Genomic DNA, 15,109 nt, shown 5'->3' on the forward strand with positions numbered 1-15,109 from the left:
AATAGATATTTTTCCATCAAATATACATTTTTTTCCCTTCCACCACAGGTGGAAGGAAAGAAAATTGCTTGATTCCCCCATCAACATAGTTAGTATTGAAGGGGTAATCCCTCCTGCAGTGATATTGCGTTCTGCTGGCAAGGAGCCTTGCCTGCCGCCAGAACACAATGATTAGTGCTGCCTGCTATAGACGGCGGCACGAATTGTTCGGGAAAAGTCTGACAGGCCGATTGTACACAAGTTGATCAATAGATCGAAATTTGTCTGGTCCCTGCTGAATCAGCCAAATTCTGATCTATGTATGGCCAGCTTTACTCCTGCCTTTTTCAGCTATTTCCTGCACATCACTGATCTTGACTGGTTTCATGAAAATTGCAACAATGGACCATGGATAAGCAATCTGTGCTGGCATGGCTGCTTAAAGTTAAAGAGCTAGTTAGGAGGAGCACCCTCTAAACTCATCAGTCCTTTAAAATAAAACCAAATTGTAAATGCAGCTGTGGAACATTTGACAAATAAATGTACTGCAAGAAGCAGAATTCTGCGAGTTGAATGATGATTTGTACATTTAAATGCACAACTTGGCCAAATCTAAAACACTACAGCAATTGCATTTGGACAAATTAAAGGATAAGTCCACCCCAACACTAAAATCACTACAACTACAGACATCCACAATATAAGCCTAACCTATCCAGCCCTGTAAAGAAGAAATCAGTATACATACCTTTTTTGAAGCAGATCCAGTCCGGTCTCCAGCGGCGGAAGCTCTGCAGAGGACACAGCCAACAACGGCTGTGAAATGAATAGGGAGTGATGTCACCCATAGACTTACTGTGGGACTTCCGTTGTCGGCTGTGTCCTCTGCACCCTCCTCCACAGCAAAGCCGCAGCTGACAACTGAGCGTGGGCTCGGGGCGGATCAGCTTCAAAAAAGGTATGTATAACAATTTCTTCTTTACAGGGTTAGATAGATTAGTGTTAGATCATGGATGTCTGTAGATGTAAATATTTTAGTGTTGGGGTGCACTTATACTTTAAGTAATGCAGGTATTGATATGAACACTTTCTTAAATTATAGAAGAAAGCACATACCTTAAAAGGTGATCTTAGTACCCAATCCGAATGACTAGTGAAAGAAACCTTTTGACCTTTGGCCTGGCCCAGAAATGAAACCTCAGGACTTTGCAATGACTGCTAAACTAGTTAAATCATAACTCACATGGTGTCACCTGCACATCATGCTGAGTTATGCTTGTTGAGGAAAGGAAAGCTAATGCTTGCATAAATATTTGCATTAGGAACCAGTAGAATGAAAAGCATTATCAGAAAGGTTTATTAGCATAATGTGTAAAATCTTGTGCCTGCATCTGTGGCAAACTGGCTTCATGTGCATTCTTTCTATGCTCAGTTTATGTGAATGTTGGTAAAAGGTACCATAAGTTTCAATCCATTGCATAGCAATTAGGGCCTTTTTTTTTTCTAAAAGGATCACCTCACCTGTAAAGGATGTTGCGTGGTACAGCCCCATGGGAGACACTCAACCAGGCGCTCAGCTGGGAAAAGAAAACATAGGAACGGACTGCCAGCAGTAAGGTCTTCTCTTCAATGAAACGATCTCCACTCCTAATATATGAAAACATTACACTTGGTGAAAAAAAAAAACAGATAAATATACTTTGTGTTCCTGTAATACAATGTAAAAATGGATTCTGCTCTGCAACTCAAGTAAAACATTCATTACAGTGTACTATTACAAAACACAAACATTTCAAGAAAAAATACCACGGGGAACATTTTGTCCCCTTTCCCTGTGTATCCAATACCATGACAGATAATAACACTGCATGTGACTTTAACCAGAAGCATACCGCATGCTGGGAAAGTCTGCAGGCTCTTAGAAGTAGAGAATGAGCAAGCAATGTACTAGTAAAGTAGCTGCTGTAATTAGCTTTGCCCAATCTACAGTAAATCAAATTGTTTTTTTTTTTTTAGTCTATTTGGATGCAGCAGTCTGTTTCTGCAAAAGCATCCTTGTGCAGGACCAGATTTTTTTTTTTCTTGTGGGGTAAACAGGGCAGCTCTATACAAGTGGATCTCTAAAAATCATAGCTCCCAACTGTCCCTGATTTTGAGGGACTGTTCCTCATTTGGAACAAAGTCCCTCATTTTGGTCTGATCTATATAGTTGTATATACAATGCACTAGTTATCAAAAAGGGTTTTACAGTGCTAGATATTACATCCAGTTTCTAAACTGCGGCATTTGTAAATTCCAAAAGCCAACCTAAAAGGATTAGCAGTAGTAAAAAAACACTTGTGGGTTTAACCAAACATTTTTTTGTACAACTCTCCTTTAATTGGGGTGTGTCCTAAGCCTACATACTTTTACTAATAGGTGTCCCTCATTCCCATCTCAGAAAGTTGGGAGGTATGATAAAAGTGTGGATCCAAAAAGATAGTTAGGTACTACTGGTAAGTAGGGATGCGCTTAGGCATGTTCGGACACGAGTCTAAACATGCATACTGAAACTCATCAGACCGACAAAATGCATTAGGGCTGAGCCAGGCCTTGGGGTGGGGTGGGGAGATTTACTAAAACTGGTGCACTCAGAATGTGGCGCAGCTGTGAATGGTAGCCAATCAGCTTCCAACTTCAGATTGTACAATTAAACTTTGACAGTAAAACCTGGAAGCTGATTGGTTTCTATGCAGAGCTGCACCAGATTTTGCACTCTTCAGCTTTACTAAAGCCTCCCTCTGTGAGTGTTAATCGGCGGCCTTCAGCTGTGCATCAGGCTGGGTCTCCTCTCTCTGGGCAGCCGGCTGTGTGTGAGACAGACAGGAGCGCTCGCTACTTACTGCTGTGGTCCACTGGGGGACATTTTGGATGCTTTGTTGTATAATTTAAATGTGAGTATAGTTTTGTGTCAATAAAAGGCTTTTAATCCTATGGTATCACACTATGTATGGCCTCTTCCTTTGTATGCTCACTAGTGGAGAGATTAAACATCAGAAGACAGATAGCTCAGTGATTGAAGAAGCAGCTTTCATCTTTCTGTGTCTCATAAGTGCAATGGTCAGATTTGTAAAAGTGTGCTAATACTATTTGGTGAGTGCAGATCCATGTGGGTGGAGGACAGCACATGGTGTTTGGTTTGGAGTTCTAAGGGTAAATGTTAGCCCATCGCCACTCAAGAGTGAAGAAAGAAGCTTTGTTACAATAGTTTTTTTCATTTTTCCTTTTTTTGGACACCATCACTTTGTATTAGTACTTGAGTTTTTTGGGAGATTAATGTACACATTATTGCAACTAGTTTTGAAGTGATTACATTTTGCTAAATATACAACATACAGTTTTGCCTTTTTTGTGACACATTATTAAGTAGATATATATGCACTTAGCGCTGTGTTGTTCTTCTAATCTAATGAGTTGTAAACTGCAATAGTTTCCTTTTTATATTCCGGGGTTTAAATATGCTTTGTTGTATAATTTAAATGTGAGTATAATGGTTTTGTTTTAATAAAAGGCTTTTAATCCTATGGATTGAAGAGGCAGCTTTCATCTTTCTGGGATCTTGTAAGTGCGATGGTCATATTTGTAAAAAAGTGTGGCAATATTTGGTGAGTGCAGATCCATGTGGGTGGAGGACATCACATAGTGCTTGGTTTGAAGTTCTAAGGATTCGTATACACTAGCCTACATTTACCGCAGCAAAATGTGGCGCGGTTTTGCATTTGCCCGCGGCCGGTGGTCAAAAACTCCTAAACACAAGTTTAGGAGTTACCAGCGTAGGCTAGTGTACATGAAGCCCCTTTCACATGGGCACCATCAGTTTAGCTACGTTAAAAATGTATCAGTTCTTATCCATTGCTTTATCGTCTTCATCCATTGTAAATTCCATTAATTTCCGTTTAGATCAGTCTTTTGTTCCGTTAACATCCGTTTTGATCTGTTTACAGCAGTTTCTGTGGCTTTGATATTACCCAGAAAGCATTGCTCCTCCCATGCTGCACAGCAGTTTTCAGTGAGTGACTTGTCCTTGCTGTGTCCTTGTGTGCTATCTGCGTTGTGCGATGGATCAAAAATAAAGAAGATCGGAAGCGGATGGTAACGGATGGTCATCCTTTTGCCCATAGGAATGCATTGTGGATGAAAAACGGATATATAGACAGTCCGATCGTGTGAAAGGGGCCTAACGGTGGATTTTCGGTCATCCCCACTCAAGAGTAAAGAAAGAAGCTTTGCTACAATTGTTTTTTTTGTTTCTTTTTTTGACACTGGGGTTAATTTGCTAAAGCTGGAGAGTGCAAAATCAGTCTAAGTTTTATAGAAACCAAATAAACCCCTGTATCACTTTGTACTTTTTTGGGGATTTGTGTACACATTTAATATTGCAACTAGTTTTGAAGTGATTTCACTTAGGTATATAATATTTTGCTTTTTTGTTGTGACACATTAATGAGTGGATATACATGCACTTAGTGCTATATTGAACTAGATTATTCATTCTGGTTTATTTCTATTCTGAGTTGTATGCGGCAATAGATTAAATGTTTTATCTTGGGTTTAAATGTGCTTTAATGTACTAAGAGCAAAGTAAAAAAAAAAAAAAAAAGTAACATAACACTACAAACATGATCCACTTAATTTTTGTGTTCTTGTAATCACTCCCTAGTCACCTGATTTACTACGGGACTGAATCTTGTAATTAGTTACATGTCACACAATTTTGATAGAACCTGATAAGAGAATGGAAAACAAAAACAAGTTTTCCTGAAGTTTAGACAAAATGATGTTCTCATGACTCTGAGAAAAATAAATCAAATTGCCATGACTAAAATGGGTATTTATGACAGTAAATTCTTACTTTCTGCATTTGCAATCATTTAAAGACCTGTGGCAGTATTTGGCACCACAAAACAAGAACAATCCAATACACAGAAACAAAGAAGCCAGGGGCAAGCTTGTAAACAGTTTACGTTAGCAAAAACTGTATAGGAAAAAAGGAAACGCACTGTCTGGGAACTGGCTCCAGGGTCCACCTCTCCAGCAAGAGGGCATCTTGTTTCATTGCAGGATCATTTAAAACATTCCCTTCTGTGCCAGAGCCTTCATCGCTATAGCAACAGTCTGGTAGCAGCATCACCTCCACCATGATGGGAATATCATTTCTCCACAGCAGGGTGACCTCAGACCTAGTTTTTCTAGCTTCACGACACTACAGGAGGGAAAAAAAAAAAAAGGGTTAGCGCAGACAATAAAATAGTTCTACAGTCCAACTCTGGAAAAAGTAAAAAAATACTTCCTGGCAGTGTGGAGGCAGCCCCACTGCAAGCATTAAATGCTCATTTATGTATAGCAGAAGGGAAAAGTATTTTTACTTACCTGATCCTCCTCTCCCCCCCGGCTCCCCTACACTCCAGCAGTGAAATGTTCCTCATTATATCAGTCTTGATGACATCAGAGGGCATCCAAGCACTTAGACCCCTTTTACATTGAGGCGGTTTTCAGGTGCTTTACCACTGGAAATAGCCTCTGTTAAGTGCCCGAAAACCGCCTCCCATTCATTCCAGTGTGACTTTTAACACACGGCCGTTGCACTTGCAGGATGTTCTGAAAAGTCCTACAAGCAGCATCTTTAGGGCGGGTTGGGAGCGCTGTATTTAGCGCTCCCAAAACACCCTGTTCATTGGAATGAATAGGCAGTGTTTTCCAACCGCCAGAAAAACACTGCAAAAACGGGAGTTTTTAACCATATTTTTGGGGTTAATGTGCTCCACTAGCGGCTGCCGAAAAGTGGTGCAAAAAAAGCGCTGTTTAACAGCACTAAAGCACCACTATAATGAGCGACGCTTTAGCGCTTTCCGTGTGAAAGCAGTCTAAAGCATAAGAGGCTGCTGGGACTAGTTTACTATCCTTCAAACTTTAGGAGGGTCAGTGGTCCACTATGGCCAGAAGGATCCGAAAATGCCTCGAGCTTGGATCAGTGGGAGTAAAAAAATTATGTAGGCGTCTGGTCAGTAGAAGGAAGGATGGTGCCCCATCCTTGGCGTCAGCGGGAGGACTAGTGCCCCATCCTTGGCATCAGCGGTGGAAAAAGTGTTCCAATGTTTATATCAGTGGAAGGAAATATGGCCCATCGCTGGTGTCAGTGGAAGGAATGGTGTCTTATTGGTGTCAGCATGAGGAAATAATGCCTTGAATTAATGAGAGGAATAGTGCCCCAAAGGCAGCATAAAGGCAAGCAGAGGGCTGCATTCGGTCCTTGGAGCCACAGTCTGAAGATCACTGCCCAGGACCTAAGCAAACATTTAACCTTTGCAGTGCAAACACAGCCCACTTCAAAGTTGAATTTCTACTTTCCCCAGATTTCAGCTTTAAATAAATACTTATAATTCAGTTACAAGAATTTCAGTGCTAATGGCAACCTGTAGTATAATAATAATTTCTGGAACAAATTAAACTCAATAAAAACGACCAGTTGATGTAGAGGCAAAGAATCAAAGGCTCCCAGTCTGATGGCTGCTGCTTCTCAGCTTCCTGACCTCACACACGCAGTGCTCCATATGTGGTGTTTGAGGTGTCAGCTGTCAAACCTCAGATGGCCTTTCACCCCGTACACTCCAGCCAAAGTGTAAGCTTCAGACAAAGCAAGTAAAACTAAAAAGAGCAAAATATAATTTCATAAGTCAGACTGCTAATTTCTAATTATACTGAATATGTACATTGCAGCATAAACCCAGTCATGACACATATAAATACTGTATGTATGTATGTATGTATGTATGTATGTATGAATTTATGGGAGGAGTCCAGGGGGTATTTAAGCAGCCCACTCATCTGTGGTCTTTGTCGGTTCCGGTGCGCGATTCATTACGTCACTAGGCCGACTCTTCCCAACTCACTCAGTGTTCGTGAGATGCGTGTCTAAACTTCCAGAGGCTTTCGGTTCTCCAGTCATGGTTTTTCATAGATCGTATTCTTGCTTAACTGTCACAGGTAGGACTCGTATATAATTTCTTCAGTTCATGCATCGTTGTTTGCCCGGTACCCCGCATCACCAAAACCCCGCTACGGAACTCACGCGTCATTCGTTAAGTCTTCATATGCAGCCTTATTTAGTCTCATGAAAAACCACAAATTGGTGGCTCAGTTTGTGAGCACCAACACCGAGCAGTTTTTTTTTCATCAGTTTAATTCGTACATTCTCGTACTTTGTTGTTACACGCCACATAGACAGTGTTTAAGTGAAAATGGGCCGACTGTCACTTCAGTTAATTTAGTTTGCATGCTACCCTACACTCTGCTGTGAATCCAGTGGTGCCATCAGCGACCAACCAATTAGTCCAGGCTAGTTTATTATGTCATCTCATGCCATGCTCCGCAATCCAGTTCGTTGTCAGTCGCAATCACGGCACACCGATTTGTGTCTGTCATGGCATCCATTGTTATTTTGCATACCTTTCACCTCAGTTTGAATCAAGTTGCATCAGCGATGCACCGATTCATGTCGGCTCGGTTTGGTCGCCTCAGCGAATCAAAGATTAAACTTTTAATTCAGATTGCTGTACGATTCGTCACGTCATTGACGGACACACCACAGTACAGCTCACTCCACGGTCCAGTTCGAATCCCGTCGCAACACGGCACATTGGCCTGCATAGCTTCAGACCAACTGTTCTCAAAGCCATTTTCCTTCAAATTCCATTAATGGTTTCAATTTGTTCATTTAGCCATCGTTCACCTCCCAATAAGGTTTTCCCTTGCAGCCACCATAAACGCATTTCAAAGTCGCACGACCCGGCCACTCATTCACTTCCAAATGGCATGTAATTGAGCCACTCATCGTCAGTTTGTCATTTCTCCTCTAGGTCAGTCGAGTTCAGGTAGTTCCATCTTGTACCAGGTAGGACGTCATTCCCCAAGGTAAAAAAATAATAATAAATAAAATAAAAACGTGTACATAGACAAGACATAAAAAAAAAACAAAAAAAAAAACAAAAAAAAAAACAAAAAAAAAAAAAAAAAAAACACCTGGACTTTAATGGCACCCCCACTACAGGTTCTGGTCGACTGAGCTTTTGACCTCAAAAACCAGGACTTCGCAACTAGGGCACAAGTCAGCCAGAGCCACGTCACAGGCCGGCAGCGAAGACCTCACATCTGCCCCTTTGTCACCCTCGCCGGTTTCAGAGAGTGGCAGCGTGCACTAAGGCACAGGGACGTGCCCTTCCCAGCTACAGCCAGGAAAGCTGAGCTGTTCAGGCTCCTCTTCCCACCGCCAGCGACAGACGGGCCCAGCACCCAGCAGGCGTCTCTTCAGTCCATATCCTCGCCAATTCCTCAGCTTCGCACCATGCTGTCATTGTCCACCACAGTCACTGAAATCCAAACCAGAGTGGCAGTCTTGGAAGGACGCCTGACCACGGCCATCCCTGACTCAGTCGCAGTCCCGGTCCCGACACCCTCTCTGGCAGGTATGACAGGGAAGATTTATACTATCTTCCCAGCCAACCTGATCCTAGCCAGCATCAGGAAGGACATTTTGGACGGCAAGGACGTCAACCTTGCTTCCCTCTTCATTTCAGTTCACGATCTGGCAGAGAATAAACCATATGCCTGGGGGGACATATCAGTGGTCCTCAAGGTCAAAGACTCCAGGTTCAACTGCAAACTAACCATTACAGAGTCTGCGTTGACCTTTGGGATGGTGAGGGATGTCCTGTGCTCAGCCAGCCCCAGCAGGAGGGAAGAGCTGGACTTTATCTCCACACGGTGGTGGACCTGGGCTATAAATATGGGGGGGTTCTCATTTTAGGATTACCACCGTTCATTCTCGGCCAAAGCGGCAGCCAGGTTCACGCAGTTCCAAGCGGGCACAGATTGGAGCCTAATTGACACAGAGTTGTTCTGACGCCCTTTCGCCAGCCTACGCTCACCACTCTGCGCTGCCAGTCCTCCACCCACACCGCTAACTGGTGCGCCAACATAGCAGTTAGACGCCCTCTCCATCTCCCCTCCACCTCCGGTACAGGTCAGGTCAATAGGGGGAGCATCCATCTGCAATAACTTTCATTTTGGATCGTGCAACTACAGACAATGTCGGCTGCTCCATATGTCATAGGGCACATCCTAAAACCCTATGCCAGATAAAGCAGCAGAAAATGTCCCGACTAGGCCGAGTAGCCGTCCTATGGCTGGGGTTTTACCTCCTCACACCCCACTCCCTCACTGGCCGCCTTCCTTATCCAAGGTTTTACAGCAGGTTTCCACACTACCCCACACGACTCACGAGTTCAGGAATCTCTGCTCAGCGGCCATAGACCATCTGTTACAGGTCGAACTTCACCGAGGCTTAATCATTGGCCCCTTCGCACAGCCCTATTTTGCCATCTGGAGAGTTCGCCCTATTGGGCTTGTCAAGGGCAAGTTTTCAAATAAACTTTGTTTGGTGTACAACCTGTCTGCGCCTCATTCTTCCCACATCCCGAGTTTGCATTCCTTAATTCTCCCTGAAATGTGCTTCAGCTGACATGGAGATTCAAAAGCAGTCCATGGCTCTTTGACACCTTTGCACAGTCCTTCACTTGGATCCTGTTGCACCAAGCCCAGTGCCAGCTGGTCATTCATTATCTGTATGACTTCCTGCTAATCGAACAGCCCGGCATGCCCCCAGTAGACCTAGATAGGTTAAGAGGTGTTTGTGTTCTGCTATGGGCACATTGAGATTCCCAAAGTGGAAGGCCCAGCACACTATCAACTTCCCCGGGGGTCAACCTTGACACTCGCTCCATGCAGGCCAGCCTGCCCCCCAGCAAACTGGCCCGTATGAGGTCAGTTCTTCATGACTTTGCACATACACAGGGGTGTACTAAGAAACAGCTTCAATCCCTCTTAGAAATTCTCAGGTCGCAATGAGAATTATTCCCCAGGGAAGATCTTTTAGTTTGCGCCTCTTGTTCTTCCTCTCTCAGACACAGGACCCCGATCAAATCCTTAGTCTAGACATAGCAGCAGTAGCAGATTTGTCTATGTGGGATGAGTTCCTTACTAGCTGGAATGGCATATCCATGTTTATACCGTCAGTATCACCTCTATCACCGCAGGTAGTAACGGATGCCGCAGCCTCGCTGCAATTTTTGGCCATTATTGGTTTGCAGGGCCATGGCCTCCAGAGATACTCCTAATCCCTGGTTTCATCCAGCCTTCATTGTTCGAACTATACCCGATCGTGGCAGCCGCTCAGGTCTGGGGCCATACCTGGACCAGACAAATGGTGGCCTTCGCCACCGACAACCAGGCAACGGCTGATATCATTAACAAGGGCAGGTCCAAGTCACTCCCCATTATGTCCTTCCTACACAGGCTGGTACAATTATCCCTGGCGCATCAGTTCAATGTGCACTGCACATACATTCTGGGCAAGTGCAATGTCACAGCACACGCACTTTCCTGTTTTAGCTAATTTTTTCAGCAGAAACACGGAGCAGACCCAGCGTCATCTCTTATCCCACCTTGGTCTCAGCCAACATTGGATTAAACAGCACCTTCACATCGCGACCCAGCTCATCAATCAATCCTTATCCCGCAACACACTCAAGGCCTACCATACAGCTTGGAACATCTTCTGCAAGTTTCTGGTATCCTGCCACGGGGCAATGTCACCAGACACTAAGCACGTACTAGCTTTCATTTCATATTGCCACACACAATTGGCTCTATCACACAACACCATCAGACTATACTTAGCCGGCATCCAACACTTCCTGGCCTTACAGGAGCACACAAAGCTGTCCTTGTTCACAGCCCATGCGATCCGAGCCATCCTGCGCAACATTCAGGAGCAGCAGCCTATAGCCAACTCCAAACGCTTGCCCATCACGAGTACCATATTCAGAGACATGTCGACTATCCTCGCTCGTTACCAGTTTGGCTTTCTTCCCAGCTTGGTCATTCAAGCGGCCATCTACCTAGCCTGCTACGGTTTTTTGCGGCCTAGCGAGTTTACCTGTAATAGCCCTGCTTACCAGGTACTGTGTAGACGTCACCTGGCTGGCTTCCAATATCATTTCATTCTCCACCTCGCAGTATCCAAAATCCAGCAATCTGGCCCCGGGGTCGACATCCATCTTTTCTAGATAAACAACATCTGGTGCCCAGTAGCGATACTCGACCGCCTACTGTCGCTCCTACCCAGCCAGTCGATCTCTAGTCCCCAACTACCTTTCCCCACCAACCCCTTGAGTGGCTGCCAGTTCATCAAGCACGTTAGAATCATCCTGCGCAACCTAGGCCTCGACCCCAGTCAGTACTTTGGACACTCCTGAATTTGAGCAGCCTCGGCTGCATCCCAGCACGGGGTTCTAGACCATATCATCAAGAGATTAGGCAAGTAGAAATATGCCTGCTTTGCCCGTTACATCCAGAATCCTCAGGTAGAAATGTTGCAAGCATTTACCAAACTTGCTCAGTAAATAACACTAAATCAATAAAGGAGCTTTGTTCCCCACCTGAATGTTTTTGCCCCTCTTTTTTGGTATACTGACCAGCAGACCAGGGCACACTTCAGGTCCATTTCATGTTGTAAGTCTTGTGGCGTGTTTATGTGGTTCCCATCCATCCTGGTTGAAGGGCTTCGACACACACACACACACACACACACACACTATATATATATATTTTGATTACATATAACGATACAATGCATTTGCACATTCTTCTGGATAGACTTGTGTAATTTTTCAACCTGGCTAACTATGTAACCATTATGTTCTTTCTGAACACTTGCATGCTGTGACCAGCACTTACATCGTGGTACACTAAAGATCTGTAACTCCCTGTAAAGAAAATAACGCACCTCAAATGAAAGCTGAACTTTTGTTTTTTTTGTTTTGGGGGGGGGGGGGGGGGGGGGGGGGTTGTTTGGAGGATATGATGCAGAACCATACACATTTACCTGTAATGGTGTGTATCCCATGTCCTACAAGCTGCTGCTTCATGTAAATATCTTTCACCAATGCTGTAGGATACTGCCTTGCATGGTATTCTTCTGATGGATAGGGATTAACAGCAGCAACTGAAAGTATGACGAAATTGCACAGCGCACTCACCCCTTTATGCTCCCAAGCCATATATGTGAATTGGCAGAAGAAATTTTGTCATTTATCAGCTCCTTCGTTTACAGAACACACTGCACTGTGCGACAATAATAGTGCAAGTTTTGTAAATGGTGGAGAGGCCAAAAGGGGCATGTGCGCAAGCGGGGAATGACTGACATTTGCAGTCACAGCCGCTACCCCTGCAGCACCAGAAAATCGACGTGTGGGGCATCACGCACAGCCTCGAAGAAAGATTGTTTACATAAAGCAGCAGCTTGCAGGACATGGGATATCCACTATTATAGGTAAATACTGTGTTTGGTACTGTATTCCAAACATATTTTCTAAAATGTCAGATTTAAACATGGAACCGGCATATTTCTTTATTTTGCCCAAGTAATTTAAAAGAAGTTCAGGATTTAAAAAACAGAAACAAACATTTGTACTTCCCTAGGTGAATGCAGCATCTGCCCCCACAGGCTCTGCAGTAAGAACTGAGCGATCAAGTACTGCTGATCACTCAGTTCTCCCCTTAGCTCTGAGCAGAGAGCAGTGACTGTCAGTCAGCTGCTCTCCCCTCCAGTGCTCACTGGAACACTGGGCTGTGGAGGTGACGGGAGGAGCTTGCTTAGGCTCTCAGGGCATCACCGAGGCTGAGCCGGCTGCTGGTCCAGACATCTGGGTGGATCCCAACCTCATGGTTGGGATCTTTCCCGAGCCTGGACCGGCTGATCCATAGGAGAACTATGCACTTCTGTGATCCACAGGTAAAGCATGGCCAAGAAACCTTTGACTATACGTCTCCTTTAAAGCCCATCTCACCCGTGCATTGCGGATGCAGCCCCACTGCATAGGAAAACTTTTTTTGCCCAGTTGGGATCTAGGACAATCTGCTCGATGAAATGGCGTTAGTAGTGTGATTATTGTGGCCAACATATCCACTTTTTCTCTCCATCACTTAACAGAAATTCATTGCAATTAGGCCTTATTATTTATAATTAGACCCTTCTAATAAGACCTAGTTATTAGGCCTTTTTAGAAAATTCACACTTTCAATTGTAAGTGCTGGCATTGGGGTAAACGGACTCACCTGGGCCAATTTATCACTGCATTCATGCTTGTTGGGTTCAGGCTGACTAGATTGTGCTGGAGGGCAGTGGAGACCTTCTGTTCTGCCTTTTACTGAATGTTCAGGTGTGCGCCCTTCTGTAATCAGTAGAGCCAGGTACACCAGGAAGTCCTCCGCCTCATACTCAAAGAATTCATCCAGGGAATCTAGTAAAAAATAGAAAGCAGTTGGCATACATATCAGTCAGGAGAGCATTTCTAATTCACAGGAACCTCACTGCTAAAAGTCACTAAGCTGATCTATCCAATTGAAAAATGACCACGACTCACAAAAACCTTTCTACTGCCAGAAAGTCTGCAATATGTTCCTGGCATCAGTGATGTGTTAAAACGGTTGGAACATCTGGTTTTATTTTATCTACACAAACAAGAAATAAAGGCCAGAATGTTACTCTTTAATACAGGTTTAGTATTGTAATAAAGTAAACTAGAGAACCAATAACAACCAGCACAGGGATCACATTCCTTATTTCATGGGCATGAGAATGGGCCAGAAACGTGGGTATGATAAAGGGTGAATCAGGGTCACTCCTGCACACTGATCTAGGGGACATGTGGGAGACAGCTCTGCCTGGAGCAGAGAAGAAGGAACTACTGAGTCTGTAATAGTTCGCCAGGCAGACCCAGACACCCTATCATCATTATTATTGTATAGGACACTATAGGTAACAAATTCCAACAAAGCATCACGTCAAGTTACTTGATTATTATTAAGGAAACAAGTTCACAAAAGTAAGATGTGAAGGTCACCATTATAAGCCTGTTTACTAAACTTTCTGCAAGCAAAAGCTGAAGAATGGCCTGGGAGGGCGCAATACCTAGCTATTCAACCCCGGGTATAGTAAAATAGGATTAAAGCTTATCTATGATTAAAATGTAAAATTCTATATTCATTCCCACATTGAATTTCAATTATTTCTAACCTATGCCTATTATTCTGAACAATCTTGAAAAAGTACTTTGTGAAGAACTTCCTTGAATTGACTTCATAGTCACGATGCCCTGTGAGTATGCATTGCTGTGTCACACGTTTAACAGAGCCTGCCTCCTGAACTATAGAGCTGCTGGGAGGAGGGGGTCCAGGAGGCAGGGTCAGTACAGGAATCACTGCTTGCAGGCAGCAAGGTACCATGGGACATGTAGTCCTTAGAAATTGAAAGTAGGAGGAGGAGATGTCACAAAACATGCTGGGAATCCAGGAATTTGTGGAAAGATGACCGGCAGATAGGCAACTCTCACAACATGAAAGGAGATTTTACAAGTAAGCTTATATAGGGTAGTCAAAAATAACTATTGTTTGTATTTTTATGACACTACTGATATTATAAAATAACAGTGTATCCTGTGACTTTAGATCTCCTTTAGGAAAGTAACATGCCAAAATGAATACCAACTGTAAGGCCTTATGCACACTGAGTGTTAAAACATCTAAACCTGTTTACAGGCATCAAGAGTTTTTGCTGCGAAAGCGACACTTTTCTGGCAGTATTAAATGGTCTGTGCCAGATTCAAAAATCTGTGCCGACTGCTTCCATAGCTTTACCAGCACATGCAGCAGATTCAGGTAGTTCTTAAAACCCAACCCTGAGCAAAAAGTGATGCTTAATAAAGTGGAATTTGTGATATCCAGACCTACGTGGATCAGACATATTAAACTGATTATATATAAACAGATTATGTTAGCCAGTCTGGTCATCTTTTAACCATACTGACAAATGTTACACAATATCTTAGCTTCCAACTGTCCCTAACATGGAACAAAATCTCTCTCCCTCTTTCCTCCCTAGCTAGCCTTTATTTTTGTCAGAAGTATAGACCTTTATAAAAAATAATAATAATAATAATAATAATAATAATAATTAAATAAATAGAAGTGCTAT

General features: G+C 43.5%; 1 protein-coding gene across 1 annotated transcript in view; it reads right to left on the minus strand.

The window, feature by feature from the left end:
• The window catches only part of ATOSA (atos homolog A), a 112,642-nt gene that overhangs the window by 42,517 nt on the left and 55,016 nt on the right, over positions 1 to 15,109 (minus strand). The window contains exons 2-4 of the mRNA XM_073618743.1: positions 13,192 to 13,376; positions 5,019 to 5,221; positions 1,501 to 1,626 (exon numbers count right to left, since the gene is read on the minus strand). Of these exons, the coding sequence (XP_073474844.1) occupies positions 1,501 to 1,626; positions 5,019 to 5,221; positions 13,192 to 13,376 (514 nt within the window). The remainder of the gene's footprint in view (positions 1 to 1,500; positions 1,627 to 5,018; positions 5,222 to 13,191; positions 13,377 to 15,109) is intronic.

This window comes from Aquarana catesbeiana, linkage group LG03 (genome assembly GCF_042186555.1).
Source record: "Aquarana catesbeiana isolate 2022-GZ linkage group LG03, ASM4218655v1, whole genome shotgun sequence".
NCBI classification, from domain to species: Eukaryota; Metazoa; Chordata; class Amphibia; order Anura; family Ranidae; genus Aquarana; species Aquarana catesbeiana.